The sequence below is a fragment of the Balaenoptera ricei genome, chromosome 11, assembly GCF_028023285.1.
Source record: "Balaenoptera ricei isolate mBalRic1 chromosome 11, mBalRic1.hap2, whole genome shotgun sequence".
NCBI lineage: Eukaryota > Metazoa > Chordata > Mammalia > Artiodactyla > Balaenopteridae > Balaenoptera > Balaenoptera ricei.
Genome location: NC_082649.1, coordinates 79,342,370 through 79,362,995, shown reverse-complemented (window position 1 = coordinate 79,362,995; position 20,626 = coordinate 79,342,370). Strand labels below are relative to the sequence as shown.

At 41.4% G+C, this 20,626-nt stretch overlaps 1 protein-coding gene across 5 annotated transcripts in view; it reads right to left on the bottom strand.

Moving 5' to 3' along the window:
- The window catches only part of PTPRG (protein tyrosine phosphatase receptor type G), a 726,426-nt gene that overhangs the window by 138,011 nt on the left and 567,789 nt on the right, over positions 1 to 20,626 (bottom strand). For all 5 annotated transcript variants that reach the window (XM_059940105.1, XM_059940106.1, XM_059940107.1 and 2 more), the window contains 2 exons: positions 19,875 to 20,032; positions 7,785 to 7,977 (listed from right to left, as the gene is read on the bottom strand). In XM_059940105.1, coding sequence (XP_059796088.1) covers positions 7,785 to 7,977; positions 19,875 to 20,032 — 351 coding nt within the window. The remainder of the gene's footprint in view (positions 1 to 7,784; positions 7,978 to 19,874; positions 20,033 to 20,626) is intronic.

Here is a 20,626-nt window from a genome sequence, read left to right as displayed (position 1 = left end):
TTTTACCCTTTATGAGCTTATAAGGTAGTGGGAGAGCTAGGTATTAGGAAAAAAAATACATAAATGAATGTAAAATTCCAAAGCTGAGAATGCTACAAAAGAAAGGTACTGGGTGCCCCGACAGTGTCTGGGCCAAGGCAGCCAGGAAACTTCATGGGGAAGGGCCACTGAGTTGAGCCTTGAAGGCTGACAAGGGATGGATAATGCACAGAGGTGAGGCCAGGGCCTTCCAGGGAAGAGGCTGCTGGAACTGCAGTGCGGCTGGTGGACCGAGGTGCAGGATGCGAAGAAAAGTGAAGTGCAAGGCGGGGCTGGGGAGGGGGCAGGACGTGTGGACCACGCTATGGGCCGTGGGATTCACTGGAAAGGTTTTAACTATTTCAGGCAATCTGGCTTCGCATTTCTACCAGGAAGAGAATGTGGTCCCCTTGTTTTGAAATGTGTTCTCCAGTGATCATGTCACATGTAATAGGTTGTCCTGAAAGCCAATGCTGACCTACAGACAAGGAAGTACAATTATTTGCAGAGTACTTTCTGTGTCCCAGGCTCTGTGCTATTTGTTCTCTATACTGTCTCACTTAGAAGTCCACAAGCCAAGGAAGGGGATGTGATTATTAGCTCCATTTTACAGAAAGGAAACTGAGGCTTAGATATTAACTAGAGCACAGATGTGCAGAAGTAAATGATTGGCGTGGAATTTGAGTCCAGCTTTGCTTGACTCCAAAGTCTAGATTCTTACCCATTGCCCTTATATTGTCTCCCCGTTCATTCATTTAATGAACAATGACTGTATACCTACTATATTTTAGGTACTGTGTTAGGTCCTGTTGATTCAAGGATGCACAATATCCTTAGCCTAGGAGGCCCCAACATCTACATCAAGTGGGTGCACTGACCCTCCCAGGGACTAACCCTGTGATCAAGACCTCAGTAACCTCTGCCCCGAGGACCCAAGACAACCTGCCAAAAGCAAGCCAAGCAGATAAAGACAGAGACCAGTGATTCCCTTCAGGAAGATAAAACTTGATCTTTAGGAAGAGTACCCGATTGCCTCAAGGACTTTTAAAGTGCCTTCATTCACAGAAAGATAATAATAAAACTGTGTGGGGACTTCCCTAGTGGCACAGTGGTTAAGAACCCGCCTGCCAATGCAGGGGACACGGGTTCGAGCCCTGGTCCGGGAAGATCCCACATGCCGCGGAGCAACTAAGCCCGTGCGCCACAACTACTAAGCCTGCGAGCCACAACTACTGAGCCCACGTGCCACAACTACTGAAGCCTGCATGCCTAGAGCCTGTGCTCCACAACAAGAGAATCCACTGCAGCGAGAAGCCAGTGCACCGCAACAAAGAGTAGCCCCCGCTCAATGCAACTAGAGAAAGCCCACGCACAGCAACGAAGACCCAATGCAGCCAATAAATAAATAAATAAATAAATAATAATAAAACTGTGTTGCTCAAGCCACCTGATGCCATTTAAAACAGAGACCACCTCTTGTGGATTCATATGGAAGCTGGCAGTCCCTTGGAAAATAGAAAGAATGCTGTGTTTGGACAGAAGAGGATCTCAGTTCACGTCTCAGCTCTACCATTTCCTGGCTGAGAGGCTCTGGATGACCGACCACCTGTTCTCTCTGAATCTCAGACCCCTCATCTGTCAAAGAGAAACGGTAACACTGCATTTCTCTCCTTGCTCACCCCCATCCATCCTCCATCCAAACTGTTAGTAAATCTCAGAGGCTCTGTTACAAAATCCATCCCCAACGGATCACTTCTACATCCACCAGGATCACCCTCATCCAACCACTGTCGTCCTGCCAGGAATACTTCCATCAGCCTCCTGCGGGTCTTACAGATTCCACTCCAGGTCCTCTGCAAACATTCTTCACATAACAGTCAGAGTGATGGGTCTAAAAACCTGTTCAGATGGTTCCATAGCCCTGCTTAGACTCCTCCAAAGGCCACTGGCATAAGAACACAGTCTTAACGCCTTACCAAGAAAGGTCTTTTGAGACTTCACTCTTGCGGGTTCCCATGCCTCAGGGCTTTGCAAAAGGACCTTTCCCTCTCAGAAGTTTGCAGGGCTGGCTCCTTATCCAGACCAACCCACCCTCTCCAGGGAAGCTCTCTTCCCCTTGGCCTCACTATGTTCTGCCACTCTTAGCAAACCACCTGATTTGATCTGCAGAATACCGAAGAGCTTTATCACCGACCTCTTTATTTCTTTCTTCCCCCTAAAACTTAAGCTCCATAAGAGACTCTTCTCCCTTGTTCAGTTTTATTTCTAGTGCCTAAAACTTGTTCATAGTAGATGCTCAACAAATATTTGACAAATGGAAAGTGCATCCTGGCAGAGGTTGTTCTGAGGATTAAATAAACCATCTATGAATGGAAAAGGCTAGCATAGCACCTGGCCCATGAAAACCCCTATGTAGCCTTTTTAAGCATAGGTGTACCAGGCACAGCTCCCAGAGAAAGCTCTTCAATGTAGATGAAGATGCCTGACACGGGAAAAGAAACTCACTGGCTAGAAAACATGAGCCCAAAGTAGTTAATGCTATGTTAAATGTCTATGAAATATCAACTTTATGTCAACCAATCAAAGGCAACTTACACCAACTCTCTATTTACATAAAATTAGTCATCATGGGATATCTGAGCCTGTAAAAATGTTTGATAGAACATGGCATGACCTTTAAAAGTATGAGCACCCAGGATGTTGGAGAGTCTTACAAAAAAACAGCCCTACTATTTGCTTTCTTTCTTAATCACTCCCAAGGTTAAAAATTAATAGCTAGTAATAGTTATTTTTAAAAGAAGGGGGTCAGAAACACTCCATGGCGGCTGCATTAAAAATGTGCTTTCCTTAGCACTTTTCTGTGTTGAAAGTTACTAAAAGTACCAAGATAACTTTTTGGAAGAGTTTCTGGGAGGGCAGCTGCCTATAAAGGAATTAAATGTTCCATATCAGAGTTTCTTTCATTAAGATAAAGTAATTCAAGCTCATTAATGTGGTGAGTGAAAATGATTAAACTGAAAATAGAACAACATTAATATTTTCTCCCAAAATAGCAGAAAACCATGATTTCAATGTCAAACTCCTTTTAAAAGCCATCGTGGATTTACTTCTTTGTTTGCTAATTTTGGTGGAAAATGTGGTGCTCTTTCTCGATGTGTTCTGATTTAAAATAGGCTAGTTATTTAGGCATTCTCACACACTGGTACATGTCCTTAAAAACTGCTTTTAACCAAGACAGGAAGCAATCTTTAGCACTGAAAATGCAGCCAACAAAGAGATCCCTCCATCAGCAAAAACAAAAACCATTCTCAAAAACCACGGCGTTGGCTTAGGAGACTGGAGGGGACAAAGGCCACCCACTGTCCTCTTCATTTCCTTTGCTTTTATTACATTATACAGTGTCACTTTAATTAAGCCATCAAATCAAATTATCAGATCAAGTGGTTTTGATTCCACTGTGGTTTGCACAGGTTTTGTTAAATTAATAAACCATATGTTTCATGTTGTTGGAAGTTATTTTTCTCTGTTCACTGTTCCAAAAGTCTTCACAATAGACAGTATTCAGCACTTAATCACCGAAATGCTCCTCCATGTGCCCGGGATGTGTTGCAGAATAACTAAAATGACAGCCCATTAAATCCAGAAGTCTGTATAAGTTATTTACCGACAAAGGGCAGAGTGGTGAACTGGATGTTCCTCGAACAATCCACCAAGCCTAAATACCGTTTCCATTAACTGGAAACTAAAGCTTTACATTTTTTACGGATGACATCCATTATAAATCTTTCTTGGCAACAATACAATATTAAGATGACTTTTCCCCCTTTCTTTTGGTGTTGTACGTGGCGATGCATCTCGTGCTTGGGCCTGAATGGCTTGACTCAGTTTTCTCTCTTCTAGTACGTCTGATCATCCTGACAGAAGGGCAGGATGGGGGCACATCAACTCAACCATCCCCTGCAGCGCTGCTCAGTGAACACTGGTCAGTGGTCATGGCCAGGGAACAAGGGAAGTGGGGCCCAGTCTACAGAGGCTCCACTTACACTTCTGGAGTGGAAGATGAAGAGGTCTTAAGGTGGACTGGTCAGTGAATGGTTACCAAGTTAATAAACCTCTACTTGGTCCTAGGATCTTGTAGTGCCATGGAAAAGCAGAACCAACCAATGGACACTTTCACAGTCACGGCCGCTGTGAAAATACTTTCAAACAAGCCTAAGATTGGGTTCCACCATCTTAGTTTGAGCCATTCCCTAGAGCAGGTGTCAGTACACTATGGTCCCCAGGCTAAATCTGGACTGCCACCTATTTTTACAAATAAAGTTTTATTAGAAGACATTTTCTACACCTACTTATTTATATATTGTCTATGGCTGCCTTCATGCTACAGTGGCAGAGCTGAGTAGTTGCAACAAGAGATCACATGGCCCAATACCTGGTCCTTAACCAAAAAAGCTTCCTGATGCCTGCCCTATGTAATTAATTAATTTTTCTTTCTTCTGCGACAATAGCCCAATAAATGCACAGCTCTATGCTCAACATCATAGCTCTCTTAGGCACCAAAAGGTTCCAATAATGATCAGATAGAGAATGCCAGTCAGACAGGGTTTGTTATTTTTGAATCACCTGAAGATTACAGAATACCGCCCTTCCTTTTCTAATATCTTTTTTTGCAGAAGCCTGGAGAAGAGAAAGGGACTCCTCCTTTATACTGGCTCTTTTCTATTCAGATCTCGAAGGTCAATAATCTAAGTACACCAGGCTGCCTGATGATTGCCAGCATCTGTGGCTGGCTTTCAGCCTTCGGTGCCATGGAGAGGAGCATTTGGTCATATGGACCATGGTTCTATGAAATTTAAAACAAATAGGAACATCATTTAAAAACAAATAGGGACATCATTAGTCATTAGGGAAGTGCAAATCAAAACTACAGAGAGATACTATTTCATACCTAGTAGGATGGCTAAAATAAAAAAGATGTGTAACAAGTGTTGGCGAGGATGTGGAGAAATCAGAACCCTCCAAAAATGCCGATGGGAATGTACACTGGTACAGCTGCTTTGGGAAAAGTCTGGCAGTTCTTAAAAAATGTAAACAAAGAGTTGCCCTGTGACTCAGCAATTCTACTCCTAGGTTTATGTCCACAAGAAATGAAAACACATGTCCACACAAAAATGTGAACATGAACGTTCATAGCAGCAATATTCGTAAGAGCCAGAAATTGGAATCTATCAATTGGTGAATGGACAAGCAAAATGCGGTCTATCCATACAATGATATCTTATTTGGCCATAAAATGGAATGAAATTCGATACATGCTTAAATATGGATGAACCTTGAAAATATGATGCTAAGTGAAAGAAGCCAGAGACAAAAAGCCATATATTGTACAATTCCATTTATATGAAATCTCCAGAATAGGCAAATCCATAGAGACAGAAAGTACGTTAGTGGTTGCCTAGAGCTGGGAAAGAAGGAGCGACAGGAGAAAAAGGAGTGACTGCTAATGAGTATGGAATTTCTTTTGGGGGGTGACAAAAATGTTCTGAAGTAGATAGTAGTGATGAGTACACACTTTTGTGAACATAAAAAACCACTGAAGTGTACACTCTAAAAGAATGGACTTTATGGTATGTGAATTAAATCTCAATAAAGTTGTTATTGAAAAAAACAGAGATACTATTTAGCAACAAAAAGAAATGAGCTACTGATACATGCTACAACATGTATAAATCTTAAAACCCTAATGTCAAGTGGAAGATAAAAGCAAATCAGAGGTGGCCTGGAATTGAGGTTAGGAGAAAGAATTGATGGCAGATGGGCATGAAGGAACTTGCTGGGGTGATGAAAGTGCTCTAAAAGTGGATGCGGTGATGGCTGCACAGCTATAAATTTATTAAAAATTGTTAAATTGTACATTCACAATAGCTGAACTTTATGGTATGTAAATTAGGCCTTTAAAAATGTTAAAAAAAATAGAAAACTTTCTTACACTGCTGGCAGAAGTGTAAAGTGGTACATATAGTCATGTTGGGAAACTGTTCGGCAGTATCTAACCAGATCTGAAAATATGTGTGTCCTCTAGGCTGTAGTCATTTTCCTGCTGGGTGCATACCCAACAGAGATATGTCCACATGCTCATAAAAAGCCATGTTCAAGAACTTTCATAATTACCAAAACATGGAAATAATCCATATATTCATGTATATTGAAATGGATAAATAAATTCAGGTGCAGTCATACAATGAAATTCAACCATAAGAAAGAACAAACTACAACTGCGTGTAATAGCATAGATAACTCTCCAAGCCAGTGTAAAGCAAAAGAAGCAAGACACAAAAGAGGACTTACTGACTGACTCCATTTATATGAAATTGACCAGGAGGCAAGGCTAATTCATGGTCACAGTTACCCCTGGGAAAGGATAGTGTCTAGGAGTGGAGAAAAGGAAGTGCTTCTGGGAAGCAAATGATATCAGTTTCTTGATCTGGGTGTTTGTTACTCAAGTGTATTCAGTTTGTGAAAATTAATCAAGTTGTGTGCATATTACGTGTGCACTTTTCTGTATGTTACACTCCAATAGTAGGTTTAAAAAAGAAAGAGGAGTGCATCTACATCTCTCTCTGTGTCTAGAAAGATCACAAAACATTTTAGTATTCACCCATCTTAAGAGTCAGCAATGGACACACCACAATCATCGTAACCTTGTAAAATGAAGAACTGATTCTCTCTATCTAAGGATGGGTCCATGGCTCTGCTCAAATTCAGAGAAAGCCCATTCAGTGGAAGATCCTTGCCACTCTGACAACTTAATGCAATGGAAACCAGTATCCTCTCCAACTTCCTTAGGTAAGAAGGGCTATGCATCCTCTCTGCACAACTGATATATCATATGTTCAGCCCATTTATTAGGAAAGAACTTTGTAATTGTCGTAACATCAGCAATTCTGAGCTACCAGATATTATACTTACTCGTGATATAAATTCCTCATCTGGAGCTTCCCTGGTGGCGCAGTGGTTAAGAATCCACCTGCCAATGCGGGGGACACGGATTCGATCCCTGGTCTGGGAAGATCCCACATGCCGCGGAGCAACTAAGCCCGTGCGCCACAACTACTGAAGCTCGCGCACCTAGAGCATGTGAGCCACAACTACTGAGCCCACGTGCTACAACTACCGAAGCCCGTGAGCCACAACAAGAGAAGCCACCGCAATGAGAAGCCCGCGCGCTGCAACAAAGAGTAGCCCGCGTTCGCCACAGCAACAAAGACCCAATGCAGCCAAAACTAAAATAAATTAAATAAAAAAAAAAAGAGGCCATGTGATGTCTGGTGGGGGTGGAGAGCTGGAGGGAGACTTCTTGGCTGGTATGGAAGTTAGTAAGAAAGCTGCAGATTGGGGTGTTGGGAGCAAGTCTGAGGTCCTGATGTCTGAGCTCAGAGACAAACACCTGATTGCGGCAGGGAAACAGTTAAAAAGTAAGACACCAAAAAGCTTTAAGACATCAACTAGTTAGGGTTGACGCTACACAGTTAAATTACAGAGAGAAGGACTAATATGTTACTAGTGAAAAGGGCAATTCTGAAAGTATCTAACTGAAGTTATTCCCACAAATGCTTCTATTTATCAACCAGACAAGTCACTTTTAGCACAGAAACATGCTTTTAACGGCATATTCCAATTCTTGGCTGGTTCTGAACACCTTTTCATTTAAAGTAATTTATGATAAGGAATCTTCCCCTGGGCAAGGGCACTTAATCCAAATGTACCTTTAGAGGCTTCTGTCCCCAGTGGGTTTTCTAAGAAGTCTGTCATGTCGTGGTTCCAGGCATCACGGACGGCAGACTTGGACACCACCCTGTCGTTCAGGTCCTGCTGTGGCCGAAAGTTATTTCTCAGATACTCCACTGACTTGACGTGGTCTTGCTGCTCCGTGGTGAAGATGGAATAAAAAGCCTCGAGCTGAACAGACAACCAGAGAAAAGGAGAAAAAAGAACATCGGTTAGAAAGCTATGGGGTCCAAAGCCAATAGGGGTGACAAGAACACAGGATGGCAGGAAGTGCCCGACAAAGCTGTGTGGGACAAACCCAGCAGGACCCAGGCTTCCTGCTGGAATCACTGCCAATGGGCCTATCTGGCTGCGGTTTCTGTCCTGCCAACTAACCAGGAAAACACTTCATTTGAGGGTGTATAGAACTTTCGCAGTTTGTGTCTCAGACAAGAGGCGCAGTCTTTCTGCAGCAGCCTCACCGCCCCTCCTGCCCCCAGCAAGATCTTCAGTATTACAGGCAGCAGCAGAGAGTTATAGTGAAACTGGCAGGTTCTAGAGCCAGACTTCTTGGGTGGGAATTCTGACTCCATGGCTCAAGCACTCTGTGATGCTGAGAAAGTTGCTTAACTTCTCTGAGCCTCAATTCTTCCTCAATAAAATGGTGAGAATTAGAGCAGCATCGACCCGATAGGGTTTGGGTCAGCATTAAATGAGATCATCCATGTACAGTGTTTAAAACAGTTCCTGAACTATAAGAGCTCAGTAAATATTTGCGATTTAATTCTTACTAAGCATCTTCCTACACACTAGGGATCCAGTTCAGCAGTTGCTGTCACAAAGTTGCCAAACCCATGGCGTGCAGGTTAAACTGCCCAAGTCCAACATTTACCAGATGGGTAATCAGAGCCAAAGTATTCAAGCTTTCTGTAACTCAAGTTTCCCTCATCTGTAAAACAGATACAATACTAGTACTGCCTATCTTAAGGTTGTTGAAAAGATTAAAATCTATGTGGCAGCCAGTAAGCCCTTAGTAAAGATTAGCTGCTATCATCATTATTATTATTAGGAAACATTTCCCATAAGACTACTGTCCAAACTTTTATGGAAAAGCAAAGAAAAAAACAATCAGCACTCCAGGATCATATTTTTATTATCAAAAAGGATTCTTTGCAGCCTTCAACATTCTGCTTACTGGGGGGGGGGGGAAAGGGTCATTCTATTATATAAGAGGAATAGAGCAGGGGCTGAGTGACAGCAATTTGTTCTCAATGGACCACAAAGTTATTCTTGTCACCAAAGAAATGGAGTGTAATGTAAAATGCCCAGCCACCAAAAATACCAACTCCTTGAGCTGGGGGAAGAAAATGAAATAAAGAAGAGAGAAACTGAACTTTTTCTGGCCCATCTGGTTCCTTGAATGCCAAATCAGAAGGCTTTCTGCAGGAGAGAATTACAAGGTGGGGTGGTGTTAGAAAAACACTTCCCAAGCAGGCGTGGAGTGACTGCCCTAAACTTCCGGCATCAGGAGGTGGCTAATGCCAACGGATAAGATAACAAGAGGATTAGGACCTGGATTTCTGGATGGGGGGTCTTGAAGCCTGGAACTAACCTCAGTGTTTCTCAAACAGCCTCAGAGAATGACACAGAGAATGACCTGCTTCCAGTCTGACACACCCTCTCTTTGCATGAGAAGGCAATGAATTTACATAGTCAAGAAAAATCATTTCAGTCTATGAATTCACTTATCATTCCACCTCCCCTCCAATTCTCCTGCACAGGGAAAGTGATAATAAACCATGAAGCCTTTTCTGCTTTTTCATCAAGGTAATAGAAGCAGGGTGGCCTCTCAAGCAGCCTGAAAGCAAAAGTAGCCCGTTATTCCCCTATTATTCTAATTTTCTACAATTCATGTAACTTCTCTTCTAACAACTCACATCGTTGCTATTTAGAATTCGCCTTGCTTCCCATTCTTCCTTCTGATGTTCCCTGTTTACAATGAAGGGAGAAAGGCAATAAAAGCAGAAGAACTAAGAAAACTGGGCTGTTTACTCTGTCCAAAAGTGACCCACTCAGACGAAAATAATTGGAGGTGCTAAAAGGAAAAATCAACTCAACCTAGCAAGGTGTACTCACTGGATAGGACTATCAAAATCAGAACTGAATGCTTCTAAAAATGAGAGAAGATTTCAAGACTTCCTCAGAGAAAATAACTTCTTAAAATTACATGAAAGGGATTAACAAAGACCCTCTGGAGACAGTCTAGGGAAAGACCAACCAAAATGATTAAAGGGATGGAGGGTAAATCCTGTGTGGAAAGGTTAAAGGAAGTGGAATTGTTTATTAGTGTGAAGAAAAGGCGAGTAAGGAGTAATTTGATTAAAGGCCCTTGTATGTGAAAGATGCTGACCAGCTCTTCTCCATGTCCAAAGAAGGCCAAATAAGAGGAAACTGGTTAAAATTAAAGCCTTAGAGACGTGAGTTAAATAGAGGGAGGAATTCCGTAACTTTCAGGGTGATTTTTTTTTAGAAAAATGGACTGGGCTGCCACACATAGCAAGTAACACCAGAAATTTTTCTGGAAGAGACTAGCCATCTGTCCTGAAATACTTTCATCTCTGAGACACCAGGAAAGGATGGCCTGGGAGACCCTCAGCAATGTGACTCGAAGGTTTGTTTATTCTCTCAAATACTTGCTTCTTTCACAGCTAGCATTTAGTTCTCCTAAAAAGTTTATTTCTGATGCCTCAGGAAAGAATTAGTCATATAAATGTAAAAAGAGGTAGGTTCTGAATTTAACACAAAAATGCTTTCGCTTAAATTGCTCTTACAGCTTAATGACATGCTATGGCTGAAAAGCTCGTCCACATCCTTGTCATTAACTTAACTTGCCCGAAGATTTCAAAGGAAGTATGCGATGGTTCTGAGAGAGAACTGATGACCTGGGCGATATTATACTGTCCCCTGGATCATAGCTTCCATTGACAGTCTCATAAAAGAGGAAAAAGGAGGACAAGCTTAGTAGACTCATCAAACGTCCTTCGGTAGGTTGGCAGCGTTTACTAAAACTCTGTCATTCTTCTGAATTGAATGAAAATTGCCAGTGGCCTCTCCTGTTCGTAACTGGCATGCTTGGCCATTGAGTGGAAACTTCCATGATGCCCGGATTGGCAAGGGGAGCCTATACTTTTCACTTTGGCAGGTGATCAGCAATCATCTGGGCCAGAGGCTGTCCCTTGGTCCTTAACCCTTGCCTTGAGACCCAAACTCACCAAAGGTGAACCTGGCCACCACCCGGACCTCCACTTTGCTGGATTCCGTGGGATGCCACTTACAGAGCAGATGACAATAGGAAGGTGCCTCTGACAGCGGTGCCACATGGCAGCCCCGTGTAACGCTGGAGTCAAAGAACAAACTTCAAAGCTGTGTCTCTCTGGCCTCTGACGCGGCCACACTTTTGGTGTGTAATCTCTTTGACTCTTCTAGATCTACTTAACATCCACACAGTGAACCTTTAAAAATGTACCTGAGATCACAGCACACACCTCTGTTTAATACCTTTCAACAGCCTCCCGTTCTTACCGTGGAGTCCTAATGTTCTGGCCTGTGCCTAATTCTCCAAATGCAAAACGCTTCCACTCACTACCTGGGTTACAAACTCTGTTTTTAAACTCTACTTGCTAAATGTGCGACCTCAGTCAAAGTATTTAATGTTTCTGTGCTTTGGTTTTCTTACATGTATAATGGAGCTCACATCATTACCTACCTCACGTGGTTTTGGTTACTACTATTGACTGAGCTACTACAGATCAAGTGTTTGGAATAATTCCTGACGCACCAAAGGTGCCCAATAAGTATTACTGTCATTACTGTTATTATTATTATTTTATGAGGAATGTGGTAACTATGATTGCGTGCTAAGCTTACAACAATAAGAAGCTCTGAGGCTTCGCCTTCCTTTTCTTCTTTATAATATATATGTATATTTACAATGTACGGTATACACATATAATGTGTCTATGTATCTGTATAATGCATATTGCACCTTACAGTGTCTATTTATCAAACCCATTATGGGCCAGGTACAAGCACTTCATAAACATTGTTTTGGTTTCTAACTTGTTCTCAGCTCAAAATAATAACATTAAAGTAACATTGTTAATAATAATATTATTATAGCACTAACACTACCAACTAATATTCACTGAGCATTGATTATGCACAAGGCAAGGTGCCAAGAACGTTACATGCTTTCTCTTACTTAATCCTCATAGAAATCCGGTAACGCTGGTGGCGTTATTCTTATTCTTATTGACTGACAAGGAACTTGGGCTGAGGGACATTAAGTCACTTGCCCAAGATCACACAGGAACTGAGAGGTGAAGTGAGGATTAGAAGCCCGGGTCTGTGTGACTCTGTTTTGCATGCTTGCAGTCACTTCACGCCACATGCGTAACAGGCCCTCAGCATTATTCACTGAAAGAGCAACACTGCAGCAGAAAAACTGAATCTGATGATAGTAGAAGTCCCTAAACAATTCCTTTTAGCTGACCTCCAAAGTCCCTAGCGTGCAGGACACCCATTACTGCCATTTCCCTACTGGCGATATAAACTTGTTTGCATTTTTCCGCACTCTGGAAAGAAACAGCCTATGGCCCAACACAGGAAGAACTAGGAACCATGAACAAGATGGCAGGTGCGAGGAAAAAATGGAATCCACCTCCCAAAACCAGCACTTTTCTTCATCTTATTCTTTTCCAGAGGCAGGTAATAAACACACTTGGATTTCTCTTTACTTTAATATAACTAATGAAGTCTTTATCATTTAGTGAAAATTAATGTAAGTTTTTATTTCTATAATATTTAATTGGCTTTTTAACTTTTGAAGTGAACATGTAAAACATTTCTTTCTTTTATCCCTGCTTGGGGAGCTGTAATTGCATTTTAACTGGTGCTGTTTCAAGAACAGTTGTAACCTTGAATTGCAAATGTGTTGGCTGGAAGTATATATAAATCATTTCAACTTAGTTTTTATTGTAAAAATATTACAGAGAATAATTAGTTTTTAATCTGTCAGTTCGAATCAAAGGAAAGTTGAAATCTATTCATGCCGTTTGTGTGTAGCAAGAGCTCTGGTCCATAAGATGTGGGGAGGGGACCATCATGGCTGAAGGGGGCAATGAGAGAATATCAAAAGTAATATAATTATGAACCCTTAAAAGGCTGATGTGCACAATATTTGATAGGATGGATATAGAATGGCAATTAAACAAAACCAGAGTCCATTATAAGAATAATAATAAACTCCAGGGTAAACATTAGGGACTGTAACGTCACACCTAAGGTCATGGACATGAGTTTCGTCATACATTTGAGATGTGACGGGTCAGGCCTTGTTTGGTTGCCTCATTAGTAAACAAGCTAATAATGAGGGAATATTAAATTCCCAATAGCCTGGAGCATCCAAAGTTTTACTTATTGAACCATGGCTGGAAAAATAAAATCTGAGACTAGCTAGCTAACTACAGGCCATGCCCTCCCCCTGTAGCTACAGACAGATTTGCATGAAGGCAATTAAAGAAAGGCCTTCTACAGAAAGAAGAGGATTTAACCATAATTAACAATGAAAGCTACCTGTTATGGATTAATAATGGCATCTTCACCCACCATTTAAAAAAACTGCCTTTATTCAAATCACTGCACGTTATGTAGTGTTGGAATAGAAACTTTCACAATTAAGTGATTCGTTAGTTGTTAAGGCCTTGAGATAAATGTGAGAAATGTGGCCAGCCCTACATGGTGAAACGATAATATTTTGGATACACGAGGTTAAATAAAACATATTATTAAAATTAATTTCACCTGTTTCTCTTTACATGCTTTAATGTGGCTACCAGAAAATTTAAAACGATGGATGTGGCTTGCTTAGTTGCTACTGGACAGTGCTGCCCTAGTGGCTTCAGCAACAACAACAAAAAGCAACAACAAAGAAACCCACCTGGTACCTCCTGAACACTTCCTGTGGTGCCAGGCACTAGTCTAAGCGTTCTACGCACATTCCATCATTTACTCTCTATAATGACTCCATAAAGTAGGTATTGTTATCATTTCCATTTTATAGATGAAAGCTGAGACATAGAGTAGCAGAGTAGTTGACTAATCTGGATGAAGAAGGTAGCCAAGAATGGAACAATTTGGCTCCATATGGAACCTAGTCTTAATCCAAAAGAGTTGCTCTACTCTTTATGACAGAGACAACAATGGTTAAAAAAAAGTCATGCACCTTAAAGATCCCACACAAAATATATTAGAACTAATACATGAATTCAGCAAAGTACTAGGATACAAGATTAATATACAGAAATCTGTGGCATTTCTTTACACTAACAATGAAATACCAGAAAGAGAAAGAAAAAAGAATCTCTTTTAAAACTGCATCAAAATAACATAAAATACTTAGGAATAAACCTAACCAAGGAGGTGAAAGACCTATATGCTAAGAACTATAAGACACTGAGAAAGGAAAGTGAAGATGATCCAAAGAAATGAAAAGATATCCCATGCTCTTGGATTGGAAGAAGTAATGTTGTTAAAATGGCCATATTACCCAAAGCAATCTACAGATTTAATGTGATCCCTATCAAATTATCCATGACATTTTTCATAGAACTAGAACAAATAATCCTAAAATTTACATGGAACTACACAAGAATATGAATTGCCAAAGCAATCTTGAGGAAAAAGAGCAAAGCTGGAGGCATAACCCTCCCAGACCTCAGACAATATTACAAAACTACAGTAATCAAAACAGTGTGGTATTGGCACAAAAACAGATGTATGGATCAATGGAACAGAATAGAGAGCCCAGAAATAAACCCACACGCCTATGGTCAATTAATCTACAACAAAGGCAGCAAAAATATACAATGGGGAAAAGACAGTCTCTTTTGCAAGTGGTGTTGGGAAAGCTGGTCAGCTGCATGTAAATCAATGAAGTTAAAACACACCCTCACACCATACACAAAAATAAACTCAAAATGGTTTAAAGACCTAAATATAAGACATGACACCATAAAACTCCTGGAAGGGAAAACAGGCAAAGCATTTTCAGACATAAATTATAGCAATGTTTTCTTAGATCAGTTTCCCAAGGCAAAAGCAATAAAAGCAAAAATAAACAAATGGAACCAAATCAAACTAAAAAGATTTTGCACAGCAAAGGAAGCCATCAACAAAACAAAAAGACAACCTACAGAATGGCAGAAAATATTTGCAATTGATGCACCTGACAACGGGTTAATTTCCAAAATATACAAACAGCTCATACAACTCAATATCAAAAAAACAAACAACCCAATCAAAAAATGGGCAGAAGACCTAAATAGACATTTCTCCAATGAAGATATACAGATAGCCAACAGGCACATGAAAAGCTGCTCAACATCGCTAATTATTAGAGAAATGAAAATTAAAACCACAATGAGGTATCACCTCACACTGGTCAGAATGGCTATCATCAAAAAGTCTACAAATAACAAATGCTGGAGAGGGTGTGGAGAAAAGCGAACCCTTCTACACTGTTGGTGGGAAAGTAAATCAGTGCAGCAGCTATGAAAAAGAGTATGGAGGTTCCTTAAAAAACTAAAAATAGAGCTACTATATGATCCAGCGATCCCAGTCCTGGGTATATATCTAGAAAAGACAAAAACTGTAATTTGAAAAGATACATGCACCCCAATGTTCAAAGTAGCACTATTTACAATAGCCAAGACTTGGAAGCAAACCAAATGCCCATCAATAGACGACTGGTTTAAGAAGATGTGCTACACACATACACACACACACACACACACACGCACACACATATACACAATGAAATATTACTCAGCCATAAAAAGGAATGAAATATTGCCATTTGCAACAACATGGAAGGACCTAGAGATTATCATACTAAGTGAAGTAAGTCAGATAGAAAAAGACAATTATTATATGATGTGACTTATATGTGGAATCTAAAAAATAATACAGATGAATATATATACAAAGCAGAAACAGACTCACAGATGTAGAAAACAAACTTATGGTTGCCAAAGAGGAAAGAGAGGTGGGGCAAGGATAAATTAGGAGCATGGGATTAACATATACAAACTACTATAGATAAAATAGATAAACAACAAGGATTTACTGTATAGCACAGAGAACAATATTCAGTATCTTATAATAACCTACAATGGAAAATAATCTGAAAAAAAATATAACTGAATCACTTTGCTGTACACCGGAAACGAACACAATATTGTAAATCAACTATAAACTTCAATTAAAAAAGTCATGCAAATAAAGCAAGTAAACTAGCCTTTTTGACATTTATTTCCTTTTTGATAGCGCCTCCAAGAGGCACTTAAATAAAACTCATGCTAGGGAAAATTATAGGCAGTGTCATATTTAAAACTACGGAAGCCAACAGTCCTGGAAAGGGAAGGCTGGGATAGTGTCCAATGGCCAAAGTGCTACCATCTGAGAGCCACTGTTCTAGAATAAAACACATCCAAGTACACCGGACTAAAAATGATCATGTTCCCTGACTAATCATGAATGCAAGGCAGGCAACCGTCTCAATGTGCTAGCCCTGCTCTTTTGACCTCCTACAGCCGGACTGGGGGTGCCGCCATTTTGTCTGGGTGACAAAATCATGGCATGAGTCTTGCCTGACATTTATGGTCAATGTTTTATTGGAGCCACACAAGCAATGCTGTCTGCTGACCAACCAAGCCAATGGAATGGTGTGATTCCATTAGCAACACCGTATTCAGATCTAGATCATCACAGAAGCCGGAGTCAGTGCTCGCTAGCTGCGGGGCTGGTTTGAATGCCCAAGGAGGCCCACAAAAGAGGGAAAATACAGAGTTGCTCATATTTACTCAGGAAGACTTTAAAGAAATCCACATCATACTGGTCAACAGTTTGTGCTCAGCATTGTATTTCAGGGTGAACCTGCTCTCCTTTTCACTGCTGACAGGTACCCACACTGTGTAAGAGAAGAGAAGAACCTCTGGAGAAAAAGAAGGATGAAGGACTAGGAAAGTTTTCTTTCTGACAGAAGCAGACATGGAATCGTGTCTACTTGGCTTCTCTGAACTGGCCGTTTGCCCTTCTGAAATGAACATTCTGTGCTAACTTCAGAAAGCATGTTGGCAGGGTCGGGGTGGGAAGGTCTGAACCCATAATACTCGAGTGGCTGATGCTTTCCTGTCCGAGGGCTGACACACCTGTGACCTCCACTCAGCTCACCAGCAAGGAACCGGTTTGGCCACATGAAAATGAGCTGTTTCGTCCCTTTGGGAGACAGAAAAGGGTACATGAAGCTGTGCCTGATACAAGTAAAGTATTATCTAAGATGGTTTAGAGTAAAGAAACTGGGGAGCCACTATGATTACTTTATTTCTTCACTATTTTCTTGAAACAATAGTACCTACAGAGAGGTCATATGTTGGAAGTCGCGGAGAAAAACTCTTCTATTATTTCTCTCTCTGAGTGTATGGGTGGTAGAGTAGAAGCATAAAAAGATGTTAACAAAGCACTTTCGAAGATATCCAGTTCCCAAATGTCAAAACGCCTCTAACTGACAAATACTTGACAAGACATCCAAGCCTAAAAATCTGCCTTTTGTTTAGGCCCACTAAACCGCAATAAAACCCAGTATGTGTTAATGGTTCTCTTCCCTCCCCCAGCCCCGACTAAACAACTACCTCTCTATGCCTCCCCTTCAGAGGGCCTCCTAAAAAAAAAAAAAAAGGCCAAACTTGAATTTTTTAACCTCATTATCTCAAGTCTTTATATCTTTGAGGACAAAAGCATTCATCTTAATCGACAAAAAGGATCCCTTTTCAAAGTCCTGCCCCCGCCTCCCTCTCCAAACCTTGAGGATATAAATATTTGGGCTGCAATTTTCTCTTATTTTAATAAAACAAGGCTGGCTTCACCATTAGGAAGCAAACTTGTTTCATATTTCTTTATCTCCTTCAGGCCAGCAGATCCTGTTCCGCAGCCACATTGCTAGTCCTTTTTTCATCACGATGGAATTAAAAGGAAAAAAAGCTCAAGGTAAAATGTCTGCCAGCTGTAGGGAGGCCAAATGAATCTGTTTCCCCTGGTCCCACACTACCTGCCTTTGTTGGTGGGCTCTCTCTCCTGCACAGAGCTCCTTCTAGATAACCTGCTCCCAGAGCGGCAACACCAATGTGTCAGGACATTACCAGCACCTCTGCTGATTTATTAAAAAATGGACAAATGACCCAAGGCCAGCCAGTGTGCTGTTGGCTAATGTCTATTCGGATCTATCTTCCTGAACACTTGACTCCAGACCCAGACTACTGTCAGTTGGTAGCTGGCCCTTGAGTTGAAAGGTTAACTGGTACTAGAGTAACCATATTGGGCTCCAATCCCCTCCAAAGAAAACCACACTCAAAGAGAGAAGGAGAGAGAAGGAACCAGAAGTTTGCAAAAGTACAGAATCGCAAAGCCGTGGTAGAAACTTCAAGATGTGAGAGCGGCCCCTAAAAGGCAGAAAGTAAAGTTTGTGCCTCACTTACTAGGTACAGTCCTGGTCATGATGACTTCATCTCAGGATGACCCTACTATGGTTTCTTTCAAATATTCCCCTTACTGAAGCTACTTTAAGTGGGTTTCTGTTTCTGACAGCCCAAACAGCCCTGGCCAGGACATCATCCAATCCTATTTCCCCCACTCCCTTTTCTATATTCTCTGCCCTTGTTAGGAAAGTGTTTGGACTATTCCCCAAGCCAGCCAGGTTCATAATCTTGTTGCCTGTGTCCTCTTCAGTTATATCACTGACATTTATCACATAATTTCAAAACTTCCATTTTCCCTCTACATCAGTCTTACCCCTAGCTGTCCAATGCTGGGGAGGCATTTCCATGGATGGCTCTGATAGGAATGTTCCATTTTTTAGACAGTCCGGGTCAATGGCTCAAATCCACTTCCTTACAAATCCTACCTGTTGTTCTTGGCTCTGTTTTCTGAAATTATGGAGGAGAAATCTACTCTACTTCTACCTCCGTGCAGACTGCATTTTTGATGACTGACTTATCCTCTCTATTTCCCCTTCCATCTATGATTCCTCATGAGGTGATTTCAAAGCCCTTCATCCCCTGGTGGATCCTCTTCCTCTGACATTGCCCCCAACCTCATCCCCATTTCACCAAATTCTTTCCCACAGTTACGTGCTCAGCCTAAACCCACCTCCCTATGACATCTGCCAGGCCACACTCAGAGAGAAGTAGCTCCATGTAGGGGTCGGCAGCATGGGTTTGGAATCACACAAACCCGGGCTTGGTTTCTGGCTTCAACCTTCACTGACCATGAATCTTTGGGCATGTTACGCAATCTGTCCCTGCCACGATCTTCTTATGTGTCCCGTCTTTGTGCAACATACCCAATTCTCAATGCTGTTTTGCAACTAAGTTGATGAGATGTAAGATGCTTATCACACAGAAAGAGCTCAATCAATGGTATTTTTTCTTTCATTTCTTCAGGTATACAAATTTCTCTTTTCTGAACTTAGGGGAGGTTTAGCAGCTCCAAGCGTGATCTTTGGGATCAGACACCATGGCTGGGTAATGGTTGTGTGACCTTGGGCAAGTCACTACACTCCTGCTGTCTCTCCTCTATAACACGGGGGTACAAATAGCACCTACCTCACAGGACTGTTGTTCATGAAGATTAAGTGAGTTAACACATATAAAGAGCTGAAAAGAGTTCCTGGCACAGAGTCATCACAGAGGGTAGCTACTATCTCCTCAAGATTGAATACTTACAAGATACCTGATTTCATGCTTGCAGTTCTCCTCAGCTAGTTAATTTGTGGCTCAGCAACCATGTTTTATATTTTACAATTCTTGGGTGCAAAAACATGTTTCTTGGAAAAAATGAAAAGAATCAATGAGAAGCAAAGGATGCCAAAAAAAAAAAAAAAAAAATCCTTACCCTGATATAGTCTAGCAATGTTAGATAGTTAAGTCAACTCAAAACAAGTAAAAACAGAAGCCCTTTGGGGGCCAAATAGCTACCTGATGATAAGAGATGGGGACAGGCGTCCGGAAGACTATCCACTCCACAATTTCGCTACACGGTGGGGTAGTCAAAGAACCTGTGTACCGGTAATAGCTGCCCAGGGATGCAGGCAGGAGGTCCCGGAGGACGAAAGGATCCAGAAAGGTCTCCTTCTCTGTTTGGGGGAAGAGGGAAAAGAAAAGCACAGTGGTGAGTCGTTCTATGCTGCAGACACACAGTCAAAACCCTCGGCATGCGGGTGCCACATCACAAGTCTTGTGTTTATTTACATCCCGAGAAGCACGAGCATTTGGTGGCGGGAAAGCCACGGAAAACAAAGCAACATTCCCCAGGGTGTGTGCTCTGCGACATCGTACTGCACTGCATGTCATGAAAAATGGGTCCCATGGTAAACAACACTGGGCGACACTTCAGGCCCTCCCTCTTCCCCCAGGAAATAGACAAAACACTAGCATAGTCAAGTCACTAAATCCTGCAGAAAAGAAAGAGACTTGGTTTTGTTTAACTTGCCCCTTTCCAATATATATATATTTTTTAGTTTTCATAATATGTTTTATTTAATCCTTTTTTTTTTTCTTTTTGGCCGTGTCACATGGCATGTGGGATCTTAGTTCCCCCACCAGGGATCGAACCCACGCCCCCTGCATTGGAAGCATGGAGTCCTAACCGATGGACCAACAGAGAAGTCCCCATTATATTTTAAATATTATTTCAACATGTAATCAAAATTAAAATCATTAATGAGATA